At 44.4% G+C, this 13,728-nt stretch overlaps 1 protein-coding gene across 1 annotated transcript in view; it reads right to left on the bottom strand.

The window, feature by feature from the left end:
• Positions 1–996: 996 nt before the first annotated feature.
• Positions 997–13,728, bottom strand: part of LOC308150162 (epidermal growth factor receptor kinase substrate 8-like protein 1) — a gene marked incomplete at both ends in the record, with an annotated part of 42,514 nt that continues 29,782 nt past the window's right edge. The window contains 5 exons of the mRNA XM_080523022.1: positions 997–1,065; positions 4,792–4,924; positions 8,269–8,434; positions 12,872–12,995; positions 13,069–13,209. Of these exons, the coding sequence (XP_080379148.1) occupies positions 997–1,065; positions 4,792–4,924; positions 8,269–8,434; positions 12,872–12,995; positions 13,069–13,209 (633 nt within the window). The remainder of the gene's footprint in view (positions 1,066–4,791; positions 4,925–8,268; positions 8,435–12,871; positions 12,996–13,068; positions 13,210–13,728) is intronic.

Consider the following 13,728-nt stretch of genomic DNA (forward strand, 5'->3'; position numbering starts at 1 on the left):
TCACAAGATTATGTCGTTGGTAAGTAGACTCCGCATTCCCCATTTACAAATGTGTTGGTCCTACTTTTCACTGAGAGTTCACTGCATGTAGGCTAGACATATGTTTTGATTGATGTAATATAGGCTGCTTATTTAGTTAAATACAGTGTGAAGCAAATCCCGTCCGTTCCGCTGGCGCTGCATAGTGGCGCTGTCCATGGCGCTGTCCATGGTGCTAAAAGTAAGAATGTATTTCCCACATGAACCATCCTGATGGTTTATGTCGGCATTTCCCGGGACATGCCAGCATAAACCGTCGACTTGGTACATGCCGGCATGTCCCAGGACATGTTAGCATGTACCAAGCCAATGGTTCATGCTGGCATGTCCCGGGAAATGCCAACATAAACCGTTTTCCAACATGTACCGTAACACATGCATTGTTTTACTTTTAAAGCAATGATATATAGCCATTGATTCTTAAATTTATAAAAGCCTTATACGCTTAGTTCAACTGTCATACCCCAACATTTGCAGGAAAAGTGCTATACAAATAAAGGTTATTATATTATTACTATTATTATTATTATTATTATTATTCCATCAACGTCGCTAAAGGAAAATCCAGGCTTATTTTACTCAAGACACAAGCGTTAATGGAATACCCCACTGAACTCAAAATATCAGATTGTTTTACTCCTTTGTTTGTAAACAATGCAATTGTAAACAAATGCTGTATTGCTTTAAAACAAGGTTAAAACTATACTTTTTTGGTCTCATGGATGGTCAAGTCCTTGCATCCATAGCTGCATAAGGCACAGTTTAAGAGTGAGAACATTTTAATCATTTTCTGCGTATCATTAACAAAGTCTACCAAAGTTGGTGACATTCTTGAGAAAGCATGTGCAGATTGATGAATATTGGTGTTAGGTATCCAGAGTAATAACATCAGTGTGTATGTCAGTGTATGTTTGTGTATAGTTTGGAGATGTCGTGGTCTGTCACAGTGTTCCGCTCTCAAGCTTTGTCCACCTTAAGCTTTTGCTTCTCCATCACTGATTCTAACTCTGTGGCTTTGCTCACATCCTGAAAGAGAGAGAGAGAGAGAGAACGAGAGTGAGAGCACATCTTAAAAGAGAGAGAGAGAGGGTAAAGGACAGTGGAGTGAGAGCACATCCTGAAAGAGAGCAAGAGGGAGAGAAAGAGAGACAGAGAGAGAGGGTGAGAGAGAAGATGAGGGTGAGAATGAGGGTGAGGGAGACCGTGGAGTGAGAGCACAAAGCAAGGAGGTGAAGAGAAACACCAGTGTGTTGTTGTGTCTAGGCTAGGTTCCAAACAGAAAACCTGCTCTCTTCACTCAAAAGGTGAGGGTGAGGGAGACAGTGGAGTGAGAGCACATCCCGAAAGAGAGAGAGAGAGAGGGGGGGGGGGGGGGGGCAGAGGGGGGGGGGGGGGGGGGGGTGATATACACAAATTCTCATAATTGTTTATCGGATTGTTCTAAAAGATGAAGGGGTGGGGGGGTGCAGGTATAAAATAGGGCCAAGACTTGGAAACAAGCAACTCTCTACCCAAGGCTTATCCAATCTAACTGTTCAGCGCTTTGAGTTGCATTTCATGTACGAAAGGCGCTATATAAATAAAGCTTTACTTTACTTACTTACTTACTTACTTCATCTATCTATTCATTCATCAATAAAAATACCCCCCTGAAATAGGGGGACTATAAGTGTTGAAAATTCTCAATGGTGAAACCAACATTAGTAATTGTTTGATTTCAAATCTAAACATAATGGAGTATAGAGCCAAAAGAAGGAAAAATGTTTCACTTTACTGTCTCATTACTTATACAAGGCGCTGTAGATGAACCGGTCAATGTAAATCTTACACCAAGGTGGTACAATATGGTGAATTTGATAAGGAGAACCAATTCTACTGTAAGCGGGGGAGGCTGGTGGAGGTAGATGGGCTGATTGTAATGCATGGAAGGGATTGAGGAAGGTATGAAACATCTAGCATGCCATTCGTTATTCCATTCCGTGTATTACAATGAGCCCATCCTCCGATTTCTACCTCCACCAGCCTCCCCTGACCGCAAGGCACATTCTGATGTAAATTGAAGTCTAAACAGTAATGCACAGCGAAATTCGCTTTGAGAAATGATTGTTGCACAGGAGTTTCTCCCTGGCCTGTTTGACCAATATACATCATCTACTGTATACTCAGCAGTGGAGGCTGGTGACTTCCAGAATTGAGGAGGCCAATTTTTTTTCCGCTTGCTCGCTTCACTCGCGATGGAATGTTCCCTGTTCTTCTTATCTGTCTTTGTTAAAAAATATTAATTTGTGTTTGGCGGTACTGAAGGATTGGGACACTCTCAGGATGGTGGATGAAGCAGCTTTTATTGCCTGCACAATGGGTCATCAAATAAACAAAACAATTGGCATGAATCTCTGGTCCGCCTGCAGCAGCTATTATTCCTTCTGCTCAGGCTCACAACATTCACCACAACATACTACATACAATCAATGACATGTCAAAAGCACTCAAACACTATGTCAATCAGACACACAACATACAATTCAGAACAATACATCATCCATTTCTAATATTTATCCTGCAGAACAGCACTCATACGCGTGTGGCGGAAAAAGGTACTACACGGAGGCCAGGCCTCCTGTTCCCACCCATTTTCAGTGATTTGGCCAATCACATATTGCCATGAAAAAAATTGCATTACATTGACTTCTATGAGAAACCACTTTCCGACAGGAGGCCTGGCCTCCGTGTAGTACCCTTTTCCGCCACACGCGAGTATGAGTGCTGTTCTGCAGGATAAATATTAGAAATGGATGAAGTATTGTTCTGAATTGTATGTTGTGTGTCTGATAAAAAATATAATTATTGCTTTTTTAAATCTCTCTCTCTTCTCTCAAATTATTGGGGAGGCCAGGCCTCCTCCACCTCTATGGAGGAGCCTCCACTGATACTCAGTAAACCTCAAGTCCTTCAAACTCGACCCATACAACTTGAATCCTTTCTCCAGCTCTTTACCACTTTTATTGAACGTTTAGTAAGCCGATGGACATCATGTATGTCCAGTTTAGACAAATCCTGAAGACAGAAGAACATGTGGTCGAGACATTAACGACAGCCTGACCGGAAAACACATTTAAAGGGATAGGAAAGTGCTTAGTGCAAATAGCCCATTGGGAGCAGAGCAGCACACAGTAAAGCTAAGAATACTATATGACAAGGGCAGGAGAAGGTTAGGGTTAGGCATGGGCGTCACCACCATATATTTGGGGGGGGACGTGTCCCCCCCACCTTTGAAACAAGGTCGTTTGGACCCCCCCACATTTGCCATCAAAAATATGTTGCATGACTGGTCAGCGTTATTTTCATTGCTTCACAATCAAATCCGTTCCACTTTATGAGTAGGGGATTGCCCATATCCAGAAATCCACTCCGCGTTTTACTTCTGTTTTTAACACGGCAGCAGCAGCAGCATCGGACACGCACGCAGATTCAAAACATTCAGACTGAGGCAAGACGATATTTAGATCATCCACCAAGATGGATATAAGGATTTTTTTTTTTCTAAGAAGAGAAAAGTAAGTCAAAGTCATCCAAGTTTTCCCGTGAGTGGCCAAACAGCAACATTGCGTTCTCCCAAGGTCAAACACAGCCAGCTTTTCTGATAAGAATGTTAGCACCTTATGAGACATTCTCTGTATTAGCAATAGAATTAGCATAGCCTACTAGCAACCAAATACGAGCTAGATCAGCTATATGGCACTAGCAGTTTTGTTAGGCATTACTAGTGCGGTTAGACATGTTTAAATGCAGAACAGACACAGGCGAAATGTCATCAAAAGCACAGAATGGCGACAAACACCTCACAGTGCTTACCTGTCCTGTCATTATTGCATCTCCTGCCCGTGTTCATTGCCCTGAGCATTTGCACTATTTAATTTGGCCATTGCACCCACCCAAAGAATCAATTTTGCATCTGATTGCTTGAGCTAGGGTTAAAAAATAAGAAGAAAACACCTGTTCCATTTATTTTTCTATTTCTAAAATGCTTGTGATTGTATTTTTTGTATTGATGATTGTATTTCTATGTCAAATGTTCTATTAGAGAAAAACAATATGAACAAGTGCTCAATGCTCAAAGGCGCTTGAACATGTGGCTGTTTGCCACATCCACCAAGAGCATCTTGACAAACTTGACTTAAAGGAGATTTGCCAGTCATTTGTGTCTGCAAATGACAAAAGAGGTCACACTTTTGGAGCCTTTGTATGATGTCTTATGTTCTAATTGTAGAAATCCTGCTGTATGCATAGTACAGATAATAGAGGAGAAATATGATTATAGGAGGAGATATGGAACATTTAATGAAAGGACAAAAAAGGGGAATCTTTGAAATTTTGGGGAAAGAATGGAGTAAAAGCAAGTCTTTAACAGGTTGTATTGAGTTACCTCATTCTTTTCTAATTCACTCTTTGATTCTTTTTGAATCTTCATATTTAATAAAGTACCTAAAAAGTGCCAAGTGTCAGTGTCAGGCCTCTGTGAGTTAAACCAAAACATAATAGTAGTCAGTAATTGCAGACCATGCCATGCTCCAAGGAAAAACAAAGAAAGAGGGAGATTATTTTGGGTGTAAAACGCACCAGAATGCAGGAAATTGAATCTACTATTTAAAAAAATTCGGGGGGAGGACCCCCAGACCCCCGAAAAATAAGTGTCCCCCCCACATTCAAAAAGCTGCTGACGCCCATGGGGTTAGGGCATGACAGGGGCTGTACCTTCAGTTGGGCCGTCTGCACCATGATCTGGCTGTACACTCTGGCGCCCTCTGCTGGTGACGCAGCACGCAGCTCCTCCTTATTCAGGGACAGGAGTTCAGCACCGGTGAGGACACCGAGACTCTGAACTGTTCTGTGGAGGGGTGGAGTAAGGTGAGAGATTTAGCATTTTGCATTTTGCAATTTGATCATTTTTCTGGATAGGGTACCGGTACTGTCGGAGACTGAAGACCTATCTCTGGGGTCTGTTCCTCCTGAAACATCTACTACCCCCCAGCACTGCGTCTCCTGAGACACCTGCTTCCCCCTATACTGTGTCTCCTAAGACTTCTACTTCCCCCCCTTGTACTGTTTCTCCAGTGTCTATAAAAAAATGGAAAAAAATAAAGATATATACTGTATATATATAGTTCTTTCTTCTTCTATCACGATGACTGCCAATGGCCCCTGGCCTGAGCTAGATTACTCTTCCTGCTACGACTGGTGAATTGATGATTCACTTGCTTAGTCAAATGTATCGATTGTAAGTCGCTTTGGAATAAGGCATCTGCTAAATGCCAAAAATGTAAATGTCCTACTGCTTCTAGGTCATTTCCATTCATGACACATACACATCCAAAAAAGTCCTAAGATGTTTTTGCTTACATTTGAGAGTTTGTAAACAAACTATGTATGTAAGGACTGTCATTCCTGGTTTAAATTGATATCATTATTGTCTTTATTTTCTTACTCTTTCTCATTTTCATAAGATTTCTTAATGAAGAGTTTTGTGAACATTATTCAAGTTTCAAGTTTCAAATTTCAAGTTACATTACACACGTGTAAGAGAGTAAAAACCCTTAAGCCCAATGCACACGGCGTGCGATTTTGTCGCACGGCAACATTCGATTCTCCATTCACACCACCGAAGTGAGTGGGTGTGAATGGAGAATCGAATGTTGTCCTGCGACAATATCGCATCGCACGTCAATGCACACGCAAAGACATATTACTGAACGGGCCTACCGGGCCCAGGCCCAGGGGCCCCAGAGATCAGGGGGCCCTTTGCATTTCTTGTCGCAGGGATGCCGGTAGAAAATGTCCTACTGTAACTGGGACAAATGAGATTCCTTATATGAACGTAAAAAAACTATTTTTAATATACTTTTGAATATACTATTTAGACATTTTTTATTGTTAGGGGCCCACGTCTTGCAAAAAAAAAGAGAAGCTTGTGTGGGCTACATAGTTTCTATAGCCTACTCACATTCCCATTAGATTAATGAGTAGGCTATAGAAACTAGACACTAGAGGGCGCCATTAAAGTTTGTGTACCGGGGACAGGTCACGAGGTCACACTGGTGCAGGTCGCGAGGTCAATGTCAATAACAACGAACTTGAGACTGACAACGCACAGGTAAAATGGAGCACCTTCACACATTAAGTGGAGCAGCTAAACGAAAGATAAAAAAAGAAAAAGAAGCAAAACAATCTGATATTTTACATCATGTTCCTCGAATTTCAATTTTTTTCAAGAATATTAAAACAAATGAAGAGAACAACATTAGGGTTGCGGGGGAGGCTGACGAGCCCATCGTGGGAGATGAGCAACAGCCAGAGCCAGTCAGCAGCACTGCTAGTGCTAGTGCGAATGCTGCACCACCAGGGCAACTGTTGGTGCTGGCGAGTGAGGAAGAGGAGCAGGCCGGTGCTCAAGAGGCCAAACGGCGACGCGTGTCGCCTCCGCCGCCTACTAACATGGAGGATCAGTTACAGACTACTCAAAGAGAGGAGAGCGAGGCTTGGTTTGAAACCGTAACTGACCCAGCTTTGTGGGAGATCACTCAAAGTAAGCGGGCCAAAGCGGTTCTAATTGACAGAGGAGTTAAAGTGTTCCAGAATCGGCGTGCACATTATCTAGCGTCTGTAAGGGATAGTGGGATTGGTGGCAAATCCAGAGTATTAACAAATGAACAGCTGAAATGCATTTTGCCCAATAGCCAAGTGGTTGATAGAGAGTGGATTACGTATTCCCCATTCACAGGAAATATTTATTGTTTTGCATGCAAGCTGTTGTCCACTAAGTCACATGCTGCATTCGTTACTGGCTATTGTGACTGGAAACACCCAGAGCGAATCGGCGAGCACGAGAGAAGTGAAGAACATCGAGCCTGCATGCTTGCCCTGCATCAGAGAATCACATGTGCCACCGTGGACGCCGACCTTATGAAGCAAATCGATGGAGAGAGGCAATATTGGAGAGAGGTGCTTAGGAGAGTTGTCTCCGTCATCAAGTTCTTAGGGGAGAGGGGTCTCGCATTTAGGGGGCGTGAAGAATTGCTAGATTCCCCACACAATGGAAACTACTTGGGCATCTTATTGTGCTGTTGGCTTTGAGTGTTCCTCCGCTGTAAAATCTGTTGAGATGCAGGTAAACGTAGGCTACCGGTATGTCTTATATGCTGTTGGCATTGTGTTTACTTGCGCTCTAAAAAATAATGTGTTTGCGCTGGGGAGGGGGGGGGGGGGGCTTTCTACACGTCCAGGCCCAGGGGCCCATTTTTTCATGATCCGTCTATGTGCACACGGCGTGCAATATTGTTGCAGGACAACATTCGATTCTCCATTCACACCCACTCACTTCGGTGGTGTGAATGGAGAATCGAATGTTGCCGTGCAACAAAATCGCACACCGTGTGCATTGGGCTTTAGGCTTCGGTTCCTGACATTGCCCCATTGTGCTTAGGGATGGAAGTCAATTGTCTACAGAAGGATTGTTCATGTGCTTGATTGCCTGGGGTGCGATGACATAGTAGTTACTTAGTAGATTGAAGACTCCTTAAGTAACCTTAAGTTACCTAACAGTATATATCATTTATATACTTAAAGGTGCAATATGTAACTTTTCCCCCTTTGAACCCTTGTCATATCCTAAAGCTAACCTGCGCCTACCTCAAAGTCCTGGCACACTAACGTCCTTCTAATGCACCCCCAGCAGCCAGAAGTGCATTGGCACTATGTTGGCAAGACTCTGCTCTGGGTAGAGAAATTAAAGAACTTGTGATATTAGCTATCTTCCATATGGCTGTTTTAGTCAATGAAAATGCATTTGTAGGACTTTAGGAAATGTGTTATTTTGACAAAATTTGAGCAATTCAGCTTTTAAAAACAATTTTGGTTTCAGTTACTAAGCAATTTAATGACAGCCATGAACTCTTTTGTAGGGTTTATGTGAGTGTTCTGCACATTTTCAAGTTGGTTTGGAGTGTGTCACTTAAAAGGTGTACGAAAGGTGAAACATTAAATTGCTGTGCAATGCATTTTTTGTAGTAGTTAGTTTACAATAGATTGCAATTGTATTGAAGTTTCATAAATTCATTTCAATTGTATTGACATTGAATATGTTAATACTGTGTACAATTTCCATTAGTGAAGTTTCCCTAAATGAAACATTCCAAATGTTACACTGAATCAGATTTGATAGTCACGTCCACTCACTGCTCACTGAAACCCTTTGCCCTCAGCCAGCCCTCCACCTCAGCAGGGGAGGAGTGGTAGTCCAAGGCCCAGGTCTCTCTCTCCGTGCGGGGGATCACCAAGGGCCGTGTGAAGGCCGCCCTCCCATTGGCCAGCCGCTGGAGAAGCTCATCGTTCACCATCAGAACTGTGGATGTGGATAACGCACACATACACATGCACACACGCACGCACGCACGCACACAAACACACAAACACACACGCACGCATTCATGACACATAAACCGTAATAAGGACTGTCATTCCTGGTTTAAATTCATCTCATATTCTCTTTATTTTCTTCCTCTTTCTCATTTCTTTCACATATTTTGTATAGTTGTCCTCTTGGGCTCCTCACCTCGCCTGCAGAGGTACAGTGAGCTACACATCCCCGTTTGGAAAAGTACACATTATTGACATGCTTGATTTGAATTGGTTAATGTGTTATTTTAAAACACTTAGAATAAACGTTATGACCTGCAATACAATTCCAACCAGCAGAGGGAGTTTCAGTAGAAACTGTGTGTGTTGCTAAGATGGCTAAAAGTATTCTAATTATTTGTAGTGAAGGATGTTTAGTGACATAGTTCTATCTTTGAGATATCTTCAAGTAAGATATAAGCTTTTGATGACTATTGTTAATATGACAATGCCTATAAATGTCAATGTCAGGCTCAAGAGAAAATTGCATTTGAGCTAATTTTTGGAGAGTCACCGCAAGGGGGGTATAGATCTTTGCAAACAGGTCGTCTCTGTTTCACATTATTAAGATATTATTTAACTTTTTCAAATATATACACTACCGTTCAAAAGTTTGGGGTCACTTAAAAATGTCCTTATTTTGGAAAGAAAAGCACTGTTTTTTTCCCCCAATGAAGATAACATTAAATTAATCAGAAATACACTCTATACATCGTTAATGTGGAAAATGGCTATTCTAACTGCAAACATCTGTTTTTTAAAGGAATATCTACATAGGTGTATAGAGGCCCATTTCCAGCAACCGTCACTCCAGTGTTCTAATGGTACATTGTGTTTGCTAATCGCGTTAAAAAGCTAATGGATGATTAGAAAAACCTTGAAAACCCTTGTTAGCACAGCTGAAAACGGTTTTGCTGGTTAGAAAAGCTATACAAATGGCCTTCCTTTGAGCTAGTTGAGTATCTGGAGCATCACATTTGAGGGTTCGATTATACTCTCAAAATGGCCAGAAAAAGATAATTTTCATATGAAACTCGACAGTCTATTCTTGTTCTTAGAAATGAAGGCTATTCCATGTGAGAAATTGCCAAGAAACTGAACATTTCCTACAACGGTGTGTAGTACTCCCTTCAGAGAACAGCACAAACAGGCTCTAACCAGAGTAGAAAGAGAAGTGGGAGGCCCCGGTGCACAACTGAGCAAGAAAACAAGTACATTAGAGTCTCTAGTTTGAGAAATAGACGCCTCACAGGTCCTGAACTGGCAGCTTCATTAAATGGTACCCGCAAAACGCCAGTGTCAACGTCTACAGTGAAGAGGCGACTCCGGGATGCTGGCCTTCTAGGCAGAGTGGCAAAGAAAAAGCCATCTGAGACTGGCCAATAAAAGGAAAATATTAATATGGGCAAAAGAACACAGACATTGAACAGAGGAAGATTGGAAAAAAGTGTTATGGACAGACAAATCGAAGTTTGAGGTGTTTGGATCACACAGAAGAACATTTGTGAGACGCAGAACAAGTGAAAAGATGCTGGAAGTGCCTGACGCCATCTGTCAAGCATAGTGGAGATAATGTGATGGTCTGGGGCTGCTTTGGTGCTGGTAACGTGGGAAATTTGTACAAGGTAAAAGGGATTTTGAATAAGGAAGGCTATCACTCAATTTTGCAACGCCATGCCATACCCTGTGGACAGCGCTTGATTGGAGCCAATTTCCTCCTACAACAGGACAATGACCCAAAGCACACCTATGCAAAAACTATTTCGGGAAGAAGCAGGCAGCTAGTATTCTGTCTGTAATGGAGTGGCCAGCGGAGTCACCAGATTTCAACCCCATTGAGCTGTTGTGGGAGCAGCTTGACCGTATGGTACGCAAGAAGTGCCCATCAAGCCAATCCAACTTGTGGGAGGTGCTTCAGGAAGCGTGGGGTGAAATTTCTTCAGATTACCTCAACAAATTAACAGCTAGAATGCCAAAGGTCTGCAATGCTGTAATTGCTGCAAAGGGAGCATTCTTTGACGAAAGCAAAGTTTGAAGGACAAAATTATTATTTCAAATAAAAATCATTATTTCTAACATTGTCATGTCTTGACTATATTTTCTATTCATTTTGCAACTCATTTGATAAATAAAAGTGTTTTCATGGAAAACACGAAATTGTCTGGGTGACCCCAAACTTTTGAACGGTAGTGTATATCATTTCACTTTAAAAGTGTCCATTAGGTTGTGTAGATCAGTGGGGAAATGTGCTTCGATACCAGGCTATGGGGCAACAAAAGGTGAACATTTTGAAATGGACAGTAGTACATACTGTGTCTATAGAAAGTCTACTGTCCCTTTATATATACTGTATATGTATATATATACATATATATATATATATATATATATATATATATATATATGTTACGGTACATGTGGGAATACGGTACATGTGGGAAAACTAACCCTAACCCTAACCTTAACCCTAACCCTAACCCTAGCATCCTAGCACCTAACCCTAACCCTAGTTTTCCCACATGTACCGTATTCCCACATGTACCGTAACATATACATACAGTGGGTTAAGTGTCCCACTCTCAGATCAGAGATTGCCTTTCTCAGGGCCGGCACATTTAGATGTGATGCCAACTACCCTCCAATCAACAGCTCACATCCACCTCACCTCCAGCTCACATCCAGCTCACCTCCAGCTCACCTCCAGCTCACCTCCACCTCACCTCCAGCTCACCTCCACCTCACCTCCACCTCACATCCACCTCACTTCCACCTCACCTCCACCTCACCTCCACCTCACATCCACCTCACATCCACCTCACCTCCACCTTACATCCACCTCACCTCCAGCTCACCTCCAGCTCACATCTACCTCACCTCCACCTCACATCCACCTCACCTCCACCTCACATCCACCTCACTTCCACCTCACCTCCACCTCACCTCCACCTCACATCCACCTCACATCCACCTCACCTCCACCTCACATCCACCTCACCTCCACCTCACCTCCACCTCACATCCACCTCACATCCACCTCACCTCCACCTCACATCCACCTCACCTCCACCTTACATCCACCTCACCTCCAGCTCACCTCCAGCTCACATCTACCTCACCTCCACCTCACATCCACCTCACCTCCACCTCACATCCACCTCACCTCCACCTCACCTCCACCTCACCTCCACCTCACCTCCACCTCACATCCACCTCACCTCCAGCTCACCTCCACCTCCACCTCACATCTACCTCACATCCACCTCATATCCACCTCACCTCCACCTCACATCTACCTCACATCCACCTCACATCCACCTCACCTCCACCTCACATCCACCTCACCTCCACCTCACATCCACCTCACCTCCAGCTCACCTCCACCTCACATCCACCTCACATCTACCTCACATCCACCTCATATCCACCTCACCTCCACCTCACATCTACCTCACATCCACCTCACATCCACCTCACCTCCACCTCACATCCACCTCACCTCCAGCTCACCTCCACCTCACATCCACCTCACATCTACCTCACATCCACCTCATATCCACCTCACCTCCAGCTCACATCTACCTCACCTCCACCTCACATCCACCTCACCTCCACCTCACCTCCACCTCACATCCACCTCACCTCCACCTCACATCCACCTCACCTCCACCTCACATCCACCTCACCTCCACCTCACATCCACCTCACCTCCACCTCACATCCACCTCACATCCACCTCACCTCCACCTCACCTCCACCTCACCTCCACCTCACATCCACCTCACCTCCACCTCACATCCACCTCACCTCCAGCTCACCTCCACCTCACATCCACCTCACATCTACCTCACATCCACCTCACATCCACCTCACCTCCACCTCACCTCCACCTCACCTCCACCTCACCTCCACCTCACATCCACCTCACCTCCACCTCACATCCACCTCACCTCCAGCTCACCTCCACCTCACATCCACCTCACATCTACCTCACATCCACCTCACATCCACCTCACCTCCACCTCACCTCCACCTCACCTCCACCTCACATCCACCTCACCTCCACCTCACATCCACCTCACCTCCAGCTCACCTCCACCTCACATCCACCTCACCTCCACCTCACATCCACCTCACCTCCAGCTCACCTCCACCTCACATCCACCTCACATCTACCTCACATCCACCTCATATCCACCTCACCTCCACCTCACATCTACCTCACATCCACCTCACATCTACCTCACATCCACCTCACATCTACCTCACATCCACCTCACATCCACCTTACATCCACCTCACATCTACCTCACATCCACCTCACATCCACCTCATACCCACCTCACATCCAGCTCAGCACGGGGAATCAGTGAATCTGTTACTGTACCTTTGTCTCCCCCATCTCCCTGTAGGGTGGAGGGGGTCATCCTCTGAGGGCGGGGGGCCGTGGCGGGGGGGCTTGTTGGGGCGTAGGAAGAGTGGTTATTGATTGGAGGGGAGAGAGGCACCTTCTGTAAAAGAAAGAAGGGATCTCGATTATGAGTCACTCAGGGTCAGGGTGTGTGTGTGTGTGTGTGTGTTTACCTTTGACTGTCTCAGTACACCTGGGCTGTCTCTCTGTGAATGGTTGAGAGCCGACAGAGGCTCCAGTATATTGGAGGGGACAAAGCCGATCTGATCAAAGCGATTTCGACACTTCCACCAGCGCTTTGATGACTCTACCACCTGAGGGAGAGATGGAAGCAGCACATGGAGAAACAGTGGCCTAGACTCATGGCCTAGACCTTATCCTATGCAGCAGATCTGAAAGGATTGGATGCAGGAATAAGCAATGTGGCATTAATGTGAACCTGAGAAGTAAGGGCCTTGTCATGGCAAATACTGTCCGGGCGGCCAAAATGTGTCCGGGTACATCATTAGGTCTTTCGAACGCCCTTGCTATGCCGATGCTAGCATTCCGGACAGATTCCGGACATTCCTGAGTAAACTCTTCTACAAATTAAAGTTCGGATTGTGTGCGAGGCAACTCAGCTACATCGCAGCGAGCGGTAAGAGTTTAGTCAGGAATGTCCGGAAAGCTAATGCCAGCGATTACGTCACCTGGACACATTCTGGCAGCCCGGACAAATATAGCTAGCTAGCTAAGTAGTTAGCTAGGTAGGTAGTTTCAGGTAGATTCTAAAACACTAGCTACTTCGCAATAAATCTGTCCAGGACGCTATAGCATCGGCATAGCAAGGGCGT

The sequence above is a fragment of the Nansenia antarctica genome (assembly GCF_963989245.1).
Source record: "Nansenia antarctica genome assembly, chromosome: 2".
NCBI classification, from domain to species: Eukaryota; Metazoa; Chordata; class Actinopteri; order Argentiniformes; family Microstomatidae; genus Nansenia; species Nansenia antarctica.